This window comes from Taudactylus pleione, unplaced genomic scaffold (genome assembly GCF_031769625.1).
Source record: "Taudactylus pleione unplaced genomic scaffold, aTauple2 ptg000232l, whole genome shotgun sequence".
NCBI lineage: Eukaryota > Metazoa > Chordata > Amphibia > Anura > Myobatrachidae > Taudactylus > Taudactylus pleione.
In genome coordinates, this window is record NW_028284634.1 from 15,111 (window position 1) to 32,325 (window position 17,215).

Genomic DNA, 17,215 nt, shown 5'->3' on the forward strand with positions numbered 1-17,215 from the left:
AGAGAGAGAGACACGAGAGAGCGACACGAGAGAGAGAGAGACAAGAGAGAGAGAGACGAGAGAGAGACGAGAGAGAGAGAGACGAGAGAGAGAGACACACAAGAGAGAGAGAGAGACACGAGAGAGAGAGACACGAGAGAGAGAGAGAGACACAAGAGAGAGAGACACGAGAGAGAGAGAGACGAGAGAGAGAGACGAGAGAGAGACAGAGACACACGAGAGAGACAGAGACACACGAGAGAGAGACAGAGACACACGAGAGAGAGACAGAGACACACGAGAGAGACAGAGACACACGAGAGAGAGGAGAGAGAGAGGAGAGAGACGAGAGAGAGACACGAGAGAGACAGACACGAGAGAGAGAGACACGAGAGAGAGAGAGACACACGAGAGAGAGAGAGAGAGAGACACGAGAGAGAGACTAGAGAGACACAAGAGAGAGAGACACGAGAGAGAGAGAGACACAAGAGAGAGAGACACAAGAGAGAGCGAGACACGAGAGAGCGAGACGAGAGAGAGAGAGCGAGACGAGAGAGAGAGAGAGCGAGAGAGCGAGATGAGAGAGAGAGACGAGAGAGCGAGACACAAGAGACACGAGAGAGAGAGAGACACGAGAGAGAGACACGAGAGAGAGAGAGAGACACGAGAGAGAGACACGAGAGAGAGAGAGAGACACGAGAGAGAGAGAGACACGAGAGAGAGAGAGACACGAGAGAGAGACACGAGAGAGAGACACAGACACGAGAGAGAGACAGAGACACACGAGAGAGAGACAGAGACACGAGAGAGAGAGACAGAGACACGAGAGAGAGAGACACGAGAGAGAGAGACACGAGAGAGAGAGACACGAGAGAGAGGAGAGACAGACACGAGAGACAGACACGAGAGACAGACACGAGAGAGAGAGACAGAGACACGAGAGAGAGAGACACGAGAGAGAGAGACACGAGAGAGAGTGAGAGACACGAGAGAGACAGGAGAGAGAGACACGAGAGAGAGAGACACGAGAGAGAGAGAGAGACGAGAGAGAGAGAGACACGAGAGAGACAGGAGAGAGAGAGACGAGAGAGAGACGAGACACGAGAGAGAGGGAGACGAGACGAGAGAGAGCGAGACGAGAGAGAGACACGAGAGAGAGGAGAGAGAGAGACACGAGAGAGAGAACGACACGAGAGAGAGAGACACGAGAGAGAGACACGAGAGGGAGAGACACGAGAGAGAGACACACGAGAGAGAGACACACGAGAGAGAGACACACGAGAGAGAGACACACGAGAGACACGAGAGAGAGAGAGAGACACGAGACGAGAGAGAGAGACACGAGACGAGAGAGAGACACGAGAGAGAGACACGAGAGAGAGAGAGACACGAGAGAGACACGAGACGAGACAGAGAGACACGACACGAGAGAGACAGAGAGACACGAGAGAGACACACGAGAGAGAGACACGAGACGAGACAGAGAGACACGACACGAGAGAGACAGAGAGACACGAGAGAGAGAACGACACGAGAGAGAGAGAACGACACACAGACATGACTGAGAGACGCAGACACGACTGAGAGACGGCATGCAAGATGTTAAATATGCACATGGTTGTCTTTCTGAAGGACAATCTGCACAAAGAGCTAGGCAAAGGGCTCATGACATGCTATATGTGCGCAGACATGCGGCATAAATGCATGCCAAGAACATTTATTTATATATATATATATATATATATATATATATATATATATATATAAATATGAGACCGGTTTTCCCCCTCCCCGTCCTCCGGTGACAGGAATGTGTCAGATGACGACGTGGGCAGAGCGCTTCCTTCCCACTTGTTACAAATGGACCAATCTTCTCTTCTCCTTTAACAGTTTTTTTTCAAAGCTTCGTATCACTTATCACAATACGACACTTTCCCTACCGGACCAATAAGCGTCGCTCACGCCCAGAGCGGGAGTATATAGGGAACCCGCTGGCCGGAAGCGGGCAGTTGCTGTGTTGGCGGAGACCCGTAGCGCGTCTATAGTCAACTGAGCTCGAGGCCCGGAGCAGTCGGCAGATTTTTATCTACAGACACCCAGCGCTTTGGCTGTTTTTGTTGGTGTTTGGACCTTGTGAAGCCTCAATCATGGTGAGACGTAGACGCCAGCGGTTGAACAGCTGGGTGCTGGGGAAGGAGTAATATGGCGGCAAAAGTTGCGTCGCTGTCAGGCTGAGTAGCGCATGCTGCTGTAAGCGGTGATAATTAAGTTTTTTTTTGTACTGTGGGTGTCTAAACTAGCGACCGTGTGCCGGGCCCGGCTGTGTGAAGGACTGGGCGGCGGTCTGTGCTACATATGGAAGTTATGTAGGTCAGAAGTCTGTTTTCCATGGCGTCTGCGTTCTGGCTGTAATATTCGTAATTGCTTATAGTGGTGCCGGCTTGTCAGTGCGTCCTGTGAGTGGGCTGCTTTTCGGAGCTTGTGCCCTACGCCGGGCACGCTGTAGGGGACATGAACTCTGCCGGCTGTAGTCGGTGTCACGCAGTGAAAGCGCGGTGAGCTGGTCAGGGCGGGGTACTGCACTGGGCTCAGGGTGGGGTTAGTAATTTGCATTGTGCCTGTCTCCGCCCTGCAGAAGAGGTTAGCTGGTTTCGGGCGGCTGTGGGAGCTCCTAATTGCGTCATCTCTGTCCCGGCTGTAACTTTTTTATTTTACGTAACAAAGTGAATATGGCCGCCAGCACCGCTCCTGTGGGAGCACGTCCTGGCTTCCTGTGACGTCCGGGACCCAATAAGCGATTCCTCAGCTCTGCCGCCCACTCCGCGTTTGCTTAGGGCAGAGTGAAGCCAGGTGATTGTGCTGTCCCAAGCATTGCACCTGATACTCACCATGCAGGTATAGAGTATGAGGTTGTGATCTCTTAAGATCTTAAATACTTGTGTCAAATCCTATTAAATATTTTGAAAGTGGAAAAAAAAACTAGTTTAACAATCTAACGCCTTTCTTATGCACCCTAAAAGCATATTAATAGGTTGATATGAGAATGTTCATTTGCACCTTATAAAATATGATGGGGATTTGTTTTCACAGCATCTGTAGAGCCAGTGTGTCCAGATCTGGTGAAGTGTTACATGGTGGAAGTACCCTGATTGAATTATGCTGTACACTAGGAGTCTGTTCAGGATACAGCACTGTCTATTGTTAATGAAAGATCCAATGCTGTATGATACTGTTAAACAAGTTATGTTTTGTATCCAGTTAAACAATTTGGTTTAAACTTTGTTAGTTTGTAAGCACTATATAAAGACTTCTGCTTCTCCAGTGAGTTGCTTTGCTTATGCTGGGCATACACTGCCAGATAAAATGCTTGCCAGACCGACAGACCATTTATCTGGCAGCCTGACACCTAGCAGATATTGTGGGCATACACTAAATTATGCACTCTGTCCCTGGGGAAGAGATTTCCCTGTGAAGGAACAGGGGAGAAATGTTTGCTGCGGCTAGGCATACCCTGCCTGATGCGGCCGACATTCATTCTTCTCGCATTGGACAGGCATGCTGGACGATATGGCATTCCTGATTGATATTTTACCCTGTCGCCCCGCCCCACAGTACAATTATTGGGTGATCCACTGATATAGGGAGGATTGCCCCAATAATTTTATAGTGCAGTGGTGTACCCTGGGGTACCTCTGGATACTTGCAGGGGTGCCTCAGGTCGGTGGTCCAGCACCAAATCAAATTATTTCTGGTCAATGTAATGTAAATATGTAAAACTGAGGCACAAATCTGTCCACCATCACATAACTGAACCTAAAGGTGCCTATCCACTAGACGATTAAAATGAGCAAATGAACAATATTGATATCGTTTGCTGATTGTTTTAAAAAAAAATTGGTCATTTAGAAATCTATCATTGGGCAGACATGCTGGTCGATAACGTCAGATTCAGCATGTTTGCAGATGATTGTGCCTACACTGATCAACTGCTCATTCAGACTGACAAACGACTGCACGATTACAAAGTCGTAATGGCTAGGCACCTTCAGGATGACATGTAAGCACAATTTACTTAACTTTACTACATCTTTTTCAGAAACTCTCAATAACCATCTTAAACTTAGGGGTGCTGTGAAAACAATACTGATACTCTAGGGAGCGGTGCTTCAAATAAGTTTGGTAACAACTGGTCTAGTGTGTGCCCAGCATTAGTGTAACTATGTAGGTGGCCTTAACTTTGAGGAACAGTACATGTGTAAAATGACTTGGATAAGTAAAATTCTATTTCAAAGTAGTCTGTCTTTTAGTTCTACAAAGCTTGTGTTTTGCTTCAAGTATTATCTTTATAATTGTTGAATATAACTTGTCTGTTTTACAGCGTGAGTGTATATCCATCCATGTTGGCCAGGCAGGAGTTCAAATTGGAAATGCCTGCTGGGAGCTATACTGCCTGGAGCATGGTATCCAGCCTGATGGTCAGATGCCAAGTGACAAGACAATTGGGGGTGGTGATGACTCTTTCAACACATTCTTCAGTGAGACTGGAGCTGGAAAACATGTCCCCAGAGCGGTGTTTGTGGATCTTGAACCTGCTGTCATAGGTATTTAAAAAAAAAAAAAAAAAACGTTTAATACTCTTGGCTTTTAATTTGAGACTTGTATTCACCACTGCTTTCACTGTGAATAGTAACTTTTATGCTGTACATGCTGAGACAGCATGTGAGAAATGGTTAAAAAATTGAACTTTAGCAGGAAACTAGTTGGGGGTTCTGCTATGCAGCACTGCTTAAGCTGCATTTGCCAAGTGTCGTGATCACTTCTCAGCAAACATAAGTGCAGGCTCATACCTAAGCTCCATCTGGGACAGCATACTACACAATCTGGGTACACACTGAAGCGACGTGTACCTTGAAATGGTAGCTAACATATATCTGCAGTACACATCAGAATGAAAGAAGGATCAATGGCTTATTCCATCCTTTATTACTTTACATGTTGCCTCATGCAGTATTGTCCAGTTGGCTGTGTAGCATGGCCAACCAGTAGATTTCGTACAACTGCAGGAGCGTGCGGATTGGCAGTATACACTGAACAATCCAGCCAGAAATGACATTGTGCCAATATTGCTTCAGTGTGTTTCCAACTTCAGTTTATTTTCAAGCCTGTGGAATCTAAGCTGTGCTGCTGAAGGACTGTGTAAGACCCGAGCCTTGAAATGGAGATTGCAGTGCTGCTTCTGTTTGGAACCTAATACATTGTGGTATTTTCATATAAAGGAATGTGAAGCCTCCACAGTTGAAACATGGGTCCTTCCAGGTAAAAACTGGTTGCTAATGGTACTGCAAGACTATTTTAATCTCTTTTTAATAGCATCTGCTAGTGGGTAGCTTGTCCTAAAGTGGTCATGTGTCGTTTTGGCATGTTTCAACTTGAACTAACAAGTAGTCTCTTACAGATGAGGTTCGAAATGGAATTTATCGTCAACTCTTCCATCCTGAGCAACTTATAACTGGCAAGGAGGATGCTGCTAACAACTATGCACGTGGCCACTACACAGTTGGGAAGGAAATCATAGACTTGGTATTGGAAAGAGTGAGAAAGCTGGTGAGTACTAGTTAGGCTTCCTTTTGTGTGAGGGTGGGCTACAGCAGGGCATACATTATGTAATTGGTCCAGACTCAGTGGATTAGGATGATATTTGCATAGTGAATGGCCAAAACCAATCAGTGACAATTGGCTGGTCAGGCATGAAATCTAACATGTCCTACTGATTTGTTTATTGGCTGGCTGCATCTAGCAGTATGCTAGCTTTCCTGCTAGACTGTCTAGCGGGGTGCTGCTCCCTGGCCAATTTCAAAAGGGCAGAATTTGCCTTGCATTTTTTGGCGATGCCCAGCTAAACCAGCCTGCTGGGTGCTGTCCCCACCCGCTGGACACTGATGTGAAACATTGCAGCAACCACCACCGGTGAATAGATGCCGGCCACATGTGCCTGGCATCTATTCACTGACAGGAGAACTTGGGCAGCCCAGCATGCCTCAAAGAGTGGTGAAAAGGTGATGTGTTTTAAAGACACCTGTTTACTTGTGTCCATTCCTGCTTTTTGGCTGAGTGTGCCAGTGTTTTTGCTCTGTCTGGTGCCGGACCTAGAGTGAACACTAGTATGCCATGCTGCCCCCTAACTCTTGCCCTGTTTTCACAGCAGTAACTCAGATATCGTGTGGCCATACACTGGCTCATATCTGCTGGTTTCAGGCTGTCGGAAAAGGTCTCTCTGACAGACTTTCATCTGACAATGTATGCCCAGCATATGTCTTGACACAATATGCTTCCATGTGAATGACTGGTGCACTTATTTTCGTGCTGTAACTTGGAATTCATGACTCTTCTGGAGCTAGCATATTCACCTATGCATTGAACTCTTGGGAGGATCGAATGCCAGACATGATGTGGTACATCACTGCAATAACAGGTTGCGCACTAGTTTGTTCCAGTAACAATAATTGATTTTCTTCAGGGTTCACAGGCTCCACAGGGAGACCTTGGGGTATAGCTGGATCCACATGCAACACGCAGTTAAAAGCCTTAGCTCCCCGGGTGCACTGGATTCATCCTCTATACCCAACAACCGAGCCACAGACACCTCAGTACTAGTTGGTGCCTGGCCAGAGTCAGGTCACTGTTTGTGCTGGTGAAGCTGATTAGCAGATCCTAAGCTGTTTTATGAGTTCAGTTTTTATTTACTTTTGACTCTTCAGAGCGGCCAGTGGCGGATTGTCCATAGGATTGCCGCAACACAAGTACAGATCTGGGGATCTCGGTGGGACCAGAGTCTGTGCTAGCCAGGCTCTGTGGGTATCCCTGGACTGCTGCCGGACGATACGGGGACAGTTAAGAAGCGGATCACCGCGTTTTGAGCAGTTCTATACATCCAGTCTCTGTGGACATCACCGGAGGTGGCAGCAGGCTCCCATACCCCGCGTCGACTAAACCACCAGCGACTTGCAGTTGGAACTGGGGCTAAATGCTGGACAGGGGAGGCAGTCTTCCCTGTTTAGTGACTCCTCAGCTCAGCCACACCTCTGAGGTCACCAGTGCCACTTTCTCCTTGGTGCATCGCAGAACTCTCTGGCAGCGTGTGGACATGTCCCCTGCATACCTCTCACCTGGGGTCAGTGTATACAGCGCTATAGCCCTCCCAGACACTGAATCTGGGCAGTTGATTGTAGTTCCAAGGTGCAGCAAGTAATCCTTCTGCATTGTATGACTTATGCTAGCACTGACTGTCCTTCCTTTTTTTTTTTTCCTCTAATTTGTCTATACCTATCACTTTCCTACAGCCCTGGCAGATGTGTAGGGAGGTTTCTTTGATCTCAAACTTATAAACTCAAGTATTTGTGGTCTGGCACATACGGTTGTGTGCTGCAGTGCCATATTGTTGGATTAGTGTGTTGCATACTTGTGGGTACCCAGTTTTGTGCTACCTGATGCATCTATATTCTCAAACATGAGGAGGCCAAGCGCTCTGCTGCACACACTCTGCTCTACTATAGGCGCAGCGCTGCAGGAGTAGGAAATGAGAATTTATCTCAGGATGGGCTATGTGTGAGGTGATATCAGTTACCTGGTCCCTCAAACTCTCCCCAACTGTGGGACAGGAACTCCTGTGGGTTTTTTTTCTCAGGTGCTGGCCTCCATTGCAGATTACCTGGCAGTCCTGGATGGTTTTTTCCCCATGTGGGGTTACCCCAAACAACCATCCTTCCCTCTCGCAATTATTGCAGTCTACTCCTGGGCCTTAGACTGTTACTCCCTATTAGGGGTTACCACTCTATATGCAATCCCCTCCGGTACCACAACAGTCTCATTCCCTTTCAGTGACTTAAGCAAGCTGTACAGCCACCCTGGGTGGATGTTCTTTCTAGCTCACTTTGGCAGCTTCGTCTATGGCTTTTCAAACCATGTTGTGGAGTGAAAAACTGTCATCCCAGTCTACACAATTATCCAACACAGACGTGTCATCGGATAATGGGGAAATGCCTGAGGAGTCTGATTCGAGAGGTGCAGCCTAAATCGGATATTAACGTTCCAGCATTGGTTAGAGCAGTTCGGTACATTCTTGATATAGAAGATGACATTCCTGCCCCTAAATCCAATATCCTGAATTTAAAAAGACAAAGGTGGCCTCAGCAGTTCTTCCCCCTCACTGACAGACCACATGGTGGATGCCTGGTAAGTTATAAACCGCGAAAGCATTTGGCCTCAAGTTATCCATTCTTTGTGGGTTATTGCAAAAAGTGGGAACTGCTGCCTGCGGTAGATTCTCATGTTACTTTCCCAATTTGGCACGTTTGGATGCCAGTCTACTGACCTCCCAGGGTGTCTGCTCACCACTTTGTGGTTACGCTCCTGGAGGGCAGATGCTGATTCCAGAAAGGGTCTGGAGGCCTTGCCCTTCAATGGGGAGATTTTGTTTGGCCCTGCCCTGGACAAAATTGTAGACACTGCTGAGATTTGAGTCTGCTTTTCTGCATCTGTGCCTGCAAATGCTAGAACTTCTTCCTTTTTCTTAAGGAAAGCCCAAAGGACAGTTTCCCTAGACAATCGGCAGCCAAGTTGACTTCTGAGCCTAAAACAGACCTTGAGCCCCAGGCGCCCTACTTCCCAGCCAGAGGATAAACCCTCAGCTTGATGGGACAGGCCTCCCACTGGGGGATCCCAGGATGGGAGGCCGACTTCTTCAGTTCTCCAGTACTGGTGTCACACCACCAAGGATGCTTGGGTAAAAGGTGGTCTCAGGGGTACGCCCTATCCTTTAATCAGACCTCCCCCACCTGTTGTTCTGCACGAGCCCTCTGGAGGGGATAAAGGCCTTGCTTTAAAGCAGGGGTAATTGTTCCTGTTCCGCTGCCTCAGCGCAGGATTGGTTACTAATCTACTGTTTCTGGTTCAAAAATCCAACTGGTCTCATCGGCCTATCCTCAGCCTAGAATCTCTGAACAAGTTCCTCCAGAGTACCCAGATTCAGGATGCAAACTTTGCGAGCCATCATTCTGGCTATGGAACCTGGGGATTACATGGTATCACTGGATATTCAGGAAGCATACCTACACGTCCCCATAGCACCTTCCCATCAGCAGTATCTGCAGTTTGCTATACTGCAACATGTTCAGTTTCAGGCGCTGCCCTTTGACCTCAAAGTGTATTTACCAAACTTATGGCTGTCATGACAGCCTACCTGCGGAGTCAGGGTATAAGACTTCTCCCGTATCTCAATGACCTACTCTTGCTGGCAAGGTCTTCGGAGATGCTTCAACAGCATCTGCACATGACAATCGCTTGTTTACAAGCACACGGGTGGCTGATATAAATTGGAAAAATCCTCCCTAATTCCCTCAGAGGATGGTTTATTTGGGAGCCCTTCTGGATTGTCATCAGCAGAGTATATCTTCTAACCCCAGAAAAGATCTCTCCAACTGCAGGTGCGCAGTTGCCTGAGCAAGTGTCGATTCACTCGGCAATGCAGGTTCTAGGATCCATGGTGTCACCATTCAACATGGTGGATTATGCCCAGTTACATTCCAGGCCCCCGCAAGGGCTGATACTATCCAAGTGGAACTGGTTACCTCACTGGATCAGAACTCAGATGCTGGTGTTGTCACCGGAGGTGTTCCCGTCTTGGTGGATACAGACAACTCCCCTCACCAAGGGTCACCCCTTTTGGAGCCCGGACTGGGTTCTTCTGACAACTGATGCCAGTCTCCAGGGTTGGGGCGCAGTGACAGGTACGCACTCGCTTCAGGGCCTTTGAACAGCGGAAGAAGCAATTCTCCCGATCAACATTCTGGAACTTCCAGCTGTATACAGGGCCTTCCAGTTGACACGACACGTTCTTCAGGGAAAAGCTGTTCAGGTTCAGTCTGACAACACCACTATGTTGTACATCAACCATCAAGGAGGCACTAAGTCAGGCAGCAATGACAGGTGTCACACACCTGTCTGACAGGTGTAATGGAGCGTACACACGGTCAGACTTGTCAGATGAACGATTAAACGATTTGAACGATTTTTAACTGCATTAAAATGAATGGAATCGTCCACGTCTGACTGCAAACCGTCAGATATCGTTATCTGACAAACGGGAACGCGCATCGTTGATCGTCCATCGTTCAGACATGTCAGATATGAACGATTTTTCATCAGATATGAACGACTGAACGATTTTTAAATCGTTATCGTCCATATCTGAAGAAAAAATCTGATCGTGTGTATGCACCATAACACACCTGTCTTGGGCAGAGTGTCACCTCCTGGCCATTTAGGCAGTGTTCATTCCAGGAGTCCTCCATTGGGAAGCAGACTTCCTCAGCTGTCACAATGTGCATCCAGGGAAATGGTCTCTTCACCAAGAGGTGTTTCAACTCCTAGTGGAGGAATGGGGCCTCCCAGAGGTGGACCTCATGGCCTCCTCACAATCACAAGTTGCCAGTGTACGGGTCAAGAACAAGTGATGTCGAAGCAAGCTTGGTAGACTCCCTGTCTGTGAAGTGTACCTGCTTCTTCGAGTTCTTCGGAAATTCAAGCAGGACGGCAGTACGGTCCTGCTGGTGGCTCCAGCTTGGCCCAGACGTTATTGGTACTCAGATCTTTGGAGTCCCGCCATCGACACTTTGTTTCTGCTGCCTCCAATGTCCGGACCTGTTGTCTCAGGGTCCTTACCTGGACCTGGGCTGTCTGTCTTTGACGACATGGCTCTTGAGATATCTAGCTTAAGGTCCAGGGGCTGCTCTAGCCATCTTCAGTATGATGCTTTGGGCACGCAAGCCTGCCTTAGACAGGAGCTACCAGTGTTGCATACCTATTTTCAGTGGTGTAGCACAAATTATGACCTTCAGGTGTTTCGTGATTTTGGCAATCCTTCAAGCTGTCTGCACTGTCAGTGTGGTTCCAGCGAAGTATGGCTCAGCTTCCCGATATCCACACCTTCTTCCAGGGTGTCTTCTGGATTCAACCTTTGTTTGCCCCCCAGGCACCTTGGAATTTGGCGGTTGTTTTTCAGGGTCCTCCGTTTGAACCGCTTGATTCGGTGGAGCACGTGGTTGACTGCTAAGTCGCTTTTTCTCCTGGCGATTGCTTTGGACAGGGCTGTGCTCTGCACTCGCCCTGGGTTCTTTCCTAGAGTGGCTTCTAATTTCCACATTAATCAGGAAATTATTGTACCGGCCTTTCAGTCAACAGACCTCTTGGCTGGTGAGGCTTCATTGGATGTGGTCTGTGCTCACAGGTGGACCAGACTAGTTCCCTTCAGAAATCTGATTCGTTATTTGTACTTTGTTGGCTGGCCATCACCTCTTGCAAAATCCAAACGAGCTTTGGCTAGATGGCTTCGTCTGACTGTCTCAGGCTTGCACACATGCAGGCTTGCAAACAAAGGGAAAAGGGTAAAAGGGAGCCACCCTTGCCTATAGTGAGTGGTAACTTTACTATCAGCAAAAGAGATTTTCATCTGTATGTTATACCTGATAACTTATTTCCATACCTTATGTCCACTCTTGCCTCAATTTGCATTTAGAGATACTGTATCGGTACCATGATATGTTGACATTTTTCTATTATATACTGTGTAGAGCATAACAAGATATTTGTTACACAATATATTATGCCCTTTATATTGGGCAATTGATATATCTGAGGTGGACTCTTGATGGTACAAATTGCTTAAATATCATTTAAATGTTTTTTGCGGTGGAGTGATGTTCCAATGTCAATTTCAGAAATCTGTTTAGGTGAAATCCCAGTAAATGTATCAAAGTTTTCATTACATAGAGCTATGATGGCTCATACTTTTTTTTTTTTTTTTTTCATGATTATATAAGTCTGTCATATGACTTATGATCACATGAGATCTCACAAATATATGCTTGCGTGACCATTTGACTCTCCAATAAAGATCACCACTAGATGGTGATAATCACCATTTGAGGATAGTTGTTTAATAGGACAGCAATATGTTCTTTCTCATGTTGTCCATTGTTTTTGTCCTTCTACATGTAATTTTTATCTATTTTTATAGAAAACTTTAATACTTTTTTTAAGCTAATCTGGTAGAAACTTGTGCCCCAACAATAGTACTGTTTTTTTCCCTCCCCTTTTTGCTACACAGGCAGGCCTGCCTATTCTAGCTTCTGTTAAAGCTTGTTCTACTCTGTCTGTGGGCCCTTCGTGGGCAGCTTGCCTTGGCGCCTCGGCTGTTCAGCTGTGTAAGGCGGCCATGTGGTCTTCCGTCCAGACCTTTCTGAGGTTCTATGCTTTTGACACCTCAGGATGTTTTCTTTGGCTGCCAGAGTCTCCTATCAGCGCAAGAGCGTCCCCATCCTTAAAAGGACTGCTTTGGGACTTCCCCAAGGTCTCCCTGTGGAGCCTATGGACCCTGAAGAAAATGAGATGGTAAGAACTTGCATCTTCGAAGTCCACAGGACCCACCCTGCCTCACCTGGCTTCGTGTGGGCTCTAGTACTGGTCACCGATTTTCAGTCTCCCTTTCTGTGAGTATGGTTCTTGTGTGTTAGTCTTCCTTCTCTTCCTTCTCCGGCCTTGGCTACTTACCAACTGAGGTGCCTGTGGCTCAGGGGTGGGGTATAGAAGAGGATGGACCCAGTGCATCCTGGGAGCTAAAGCTTTTAACTGCGTGGTGCCCATAGATCCAGCTATACCCCAAGGTCTCCCTATGGACTTTGAAGAAAGAGATAACAAAGGTAAGGTCTTACCATCTCCTTTTCCCTTTCAACTAATGGGCACATACTAGTCATGAAGTGCCTTAACTTGACTGTTTCAGTGGCATATTGCAGCAACCGCTATACATTTTAACTCGAATTCAGTTAGAGGCGAAAAGGCAAATTCGCTTTTCCATTTTTTTTTTTTATTATTTTTTTTTTGAGAAATATTTGCCAAATTCAATTCCAGGATAATTTCGCCTAAGCGGAAACCATTCTCGAAAAAATTCTCCAATCAATAGCTGGTGAAAAGAAATGCAAAATCTTTATTTTGTGGTACAAATGTGGGGAAACAACTCAGACCCTGTGGGACAGCCCCCCAAAGGACAAATCTGCAACCAACAAACCTAAGAACACCCCAAAAAAGACATGTCATTTTTGGGGTGAAAATCTAAAGTGGGGGCATAAACATTAAAAGTATTGAAATAGACTTCTTGGGGTCCCCAAGTATGGGTCAGGTGTTTTTGGGATTGCAGGTGCATGCAGCAGGTGGATTTGTCACGTTTTTTAAAAGTTCACTTTTTAGAGACATAAAAATGTGCTAGCACCCATTTTCAAGAACCACAAATTTGACAGGACTACTTATTTTCACCCAAAAAATACAACTTTATGCCATTCTTCACCACTTTTACCTAGATGCTAATAAACAATTTACACAACTTAACTGACACACATTTTTTTTCCAAAATTGTCGTGTGTGTATATAATTTTTTTATTATTATAGCTTTGCTGTTTATATATGGGGTGGGGCTTGCAAAAATGGAAGCGGGAGAGAAGGGGTTGGCTCTTTGGCCAGCGGCTGCTCCCTCTATTTGCAGCCGCTGGGGAGCCGCTAACAGAGTGGGTGGGGGGGCAGAGAAAAGGTCAGCGCTGATAGAGCAGCCACAGGGCAAATAGAATGTATCGCTATCTAGTGTGCAGCCGCTGGGCTGTTGCTAGTGGGGGTGGAGAGAGAGGATAGTGCTGTCCTTCTCTGCCCGGCGGCTGCTCTGCTCTGCCATCAGCCGCCGGGCTGCTGCTAGCTCTGGAGGAGGGAAAGAAGTACAGCGCTGCCTTCTCTGGTCTGTCAGCAGCCGTTGCTGGCCATAGGGGGAGGGAGAGAAGGACAGTGCTGCCTTCTCTGCCCTGTCGGGTGTGTGAGCCGGCACTGGGCTGTCCGATCAGTGATTGGCCGGCCCACAGGGAGGGACAGTGTGCAGAGGGAGATTGGTGGCTGCTAGAAAATTATTTTCCAGCAGCCGCCCACAGAGCTTTCCTGACTGGTCATATCAGATACGACCATGTCAGGGAAAGCCCAGTCTGGTATGGTCGTTTCTGATACGACCATGCCAGGCAAGTGGTTAAGTACGCAAAATAGTTTTATTAGTACACATCTATATTGATTCCCTATGTTAATATCATTTTATGGGGTACAGACTTATTTCCCCAATTTCAGTACTTTTCGCCTGTTCCACATCCGCCTATTTCCGTTTTCGCCTGTTTTGCAATTGAATTAGGCGAAAAGTGGGGAACGAGCACAGAATAAATTTTGCCTCTAAAACAGGCGAATGAAGCAAAGTTGGACAGGTGAAAACTTCGCCTCTAATTGAATATGGCTCTATTACTTAACTGACTAATCTGTTTCTATGTTTCAAATTTTCTTAAATTATGAAAATTTTAACTTTGAATCTGGCTTAAATAGTCAAGTTAAAAATACAGATTTAGTTTTAATTCAATTAAATGTAAATTTTGGACATTTTAATATCTTTATCGCTAATGGGATGGAGTGGCTGGGACAGAGCATTGACAGAATATGGGGCAGGGCAATCTTAAGTAGAAGCCACGGCTGTACTGTTTCTCTTGCACTCATGGCTGCTCTACAGCCACTGGGGGTGTGCCAATGAACTGCTCAAGCACTTGGGACACAGGATGAGAAGTCCTCCACTGCTCTGTGCTTTAAGTCACTGCTGCTCAGGAGGAGATGCTGCTGGCCTACCAAATCCCTGCTGGCCAGACAGAGTGAGATCTGTTAGTCATGGTGGTTGTGGTCTGGAAACGGCTAACTTGTTGAATTCGGCGCTTCATTAAGTGTTTCTTGGTTTAACATGAATCCAGTCTTGCAGTGCTGTTTAATGTGAAATTCCTGCATAGTTGTATCCACAGAAGTCAAATCTTGCTGTACTTATTACTCTAAAATATCCTGGTATTTGTAATATCCTGTTTCCTCACTATACATTTGAGCTACATAATACACTTTAAACAAATAGTATGTTGTATTAAATGTGTAGGACAAACAATGTTTAGGCCAAAATGGGCAGATTTCAAATTGACTGCCAAAGAACTGTTCTGCTTTCAGTACAGTAATTTAAAATGGGCAGATCCTAGCTTGATTCTAATTAACCACAAAAATTATCTAATGAGCTTAATCAGCTTTGTTTTTTAAATTGGTCTTTAAAACATTTCATAAACCTGTGTATTCATCTTTTGAAATAAAATTATACCTTGGATTGGGAACTCTTTTCATTTGTAGATTCTGTGAAATCAACTACTTAACATGTAGATCAGCATATATTTGTTCTATGTATTGACTTCAGTCATGCTAATCCAGTGTCCTTATATTGTTTCCTCCAGGCTGATCAGTGCACAGGTCTTCAGGGCTTCCTCATCTTTCACAGCTTTGGTGGGGGTACTGGCTCTGGATTCACTTCCCTACTCATGGAAAGACTCTCTGTGGACTATGGCAAAAAGTCCAAACTGGAGTTTGCTATCTACCCAGCTCCACAGGTTTCAACAGCTGTTGTTGAGCCCTACAACTCTATTCTGACTACACATACAACACTAGAGCACTCAGATTGTGCCTTTATGGTGGATAATGAGGCAATTTATGACATATGTAGAAGAAACCTAGATATTGAGCGTCCATCATACACCAACCTGAATCGCTTGATTGGTCAGATAGTGTCTTCTATCACTGCCTCTCTGCGCTTTGATGGAGCCCTGAATGTTGATTTGACAGAATTCCAAACCAACTTGGTGCCATATCCACGTATACACTTTCCCTTGGTCACCTACTCTCCTATTATTTCTGCTGAAAAGGCCTACCACGAGCAGCTCTCTGTTTCAGAAATAACTAATGCGTGCTTTGAACCATCAAATCAGATGGTGAAATGTGACCCAAGGCATGGCAAATACATGGCATGTTGTATGCTGTATCGTGGAGATGTGGTACCCAAAGATGTGAATGCTGCAATTGCCGCTATTAAGACAAAACGTACTATACAGTTTGTGGATTGGTGCCCAACAGGCTTTAAGGTAAATTTATTTATTTATTTTTTTGTTCATGATCGCCATTTTAAAGTGGTACTCCTCTTAAAGTCAGGTTTTTAATGTAATTCATTGAATTGATTCTCTACTGAATAACAAATATTTGGATGTTACACTAAAGTGCTAATGTCTTGTGGCAGTGTACTATTACCTGACGACAAATAAGTCAGAGCATTGACCAACTTGCTAAAGTTTAAATGCTTTAACCTCCCAACTAATAAACATGTTGGGTAGGTAATGGTGTAAATTGTTAATGATGGCATATTTTGACAGTATTATAGAATTGTCTGGGTGAATGCATTTCTTATGGACATTGCCTTTTTTTTAAGTTCCCATCATAAAGAATTATAAAGTCTAGTCAAAAGCAGTCTGCTTATTTTATTCAAATTGAGCAGCTTGAGTGTAATCTTTGATATTTAAGGCATACAGCTTCATAGATTCTTTGTGTTGAGAATGATACTTTAGGGCTGGAGTTTAAAATGCCTGATCTATATAATTGTTTTTTTTTTTTTTTTTTTAATAGGTTGGTATCAATTATCAGCCACCCACTGCTGTCCCTGGCGGTGATCTGGCCAAAGTACAAAGAGCAGTTTGCATGCTCAGTAATACCACTGCCATAGCTGAAGCCTGGGCCCGTTTGGATCACAAGTTTGACTTGATGTATGCAAAGCGTGCTTTTGTGCATTGGTATGTGGGTGAAGGCATGGAAGAGGGAGAATTCTCTGAAGCACGTGAGGACTTGGCTGCCCTGGAGAAAGATTATGAAGAGGTTGGCACAGACTCCATAGAAGGGGAAGATGACGGAGATGAATATTAGTGCTTAGAGGAGGAAGTGCCTTTTTTAAATCGCCATAATCACAATTTGTCATGGCTGCTTGAAATAAAGCTTTTACTTGGTTCAGTTTTGTGTTCGTTTGTAGTTCACTAACAATATTGGTCTTTCTGTGTCTAAAAGATAACTTAGGGCTGCATTACAGAAACATTTGTTAATCAGCCTTTCTTTCATATCCATATGACACAATGCCATAGTTTTGAAATTGGATGTCGATTAAGAATCCGGTACATGTGCATTTGAGTCTTAATTCTAGTGGTGCTATTGGGTGTCTCCAGAATTTGGTTAGATTGGACAAGCATGTTATAGTAAAATTGTCACTTCAAAT

At 45.6% G+C, this 17,215-nt stretch overlaps 1 protein-coding gene across 1 annotated transcript; it reads left to right on the top strand.

Moving 5' to 3' along the window:
- The first annotated feature begins 1,975 nt into the window (after window positions 1–1,975).
- On the top strand, window positions 1,976–16,956 carry LOC148516891 (tubulin alpha-1 chain-like). Its single transcript, XM_088479422.1, has 5 exons — window positions 1,976–2,129; window positions 4,358–4,580; window positions 5,435–5,583; window positions 15,363–16,043; window positions 16,579–16,956. Exons 1-5 carry the CDS (start codon window positions 2,127–2,129, stop codon window positions 16,870–16,872), a joined length of 1,350 nt encoding a protein of 449 aa, XP_088335548.1. The 5' UTR covers window positions 1,976–2,126; the 3' UTR covers window positions 16,873–16,956.
- Window positions 16,957–17,215: the final 259 nt, after the last annotated feature.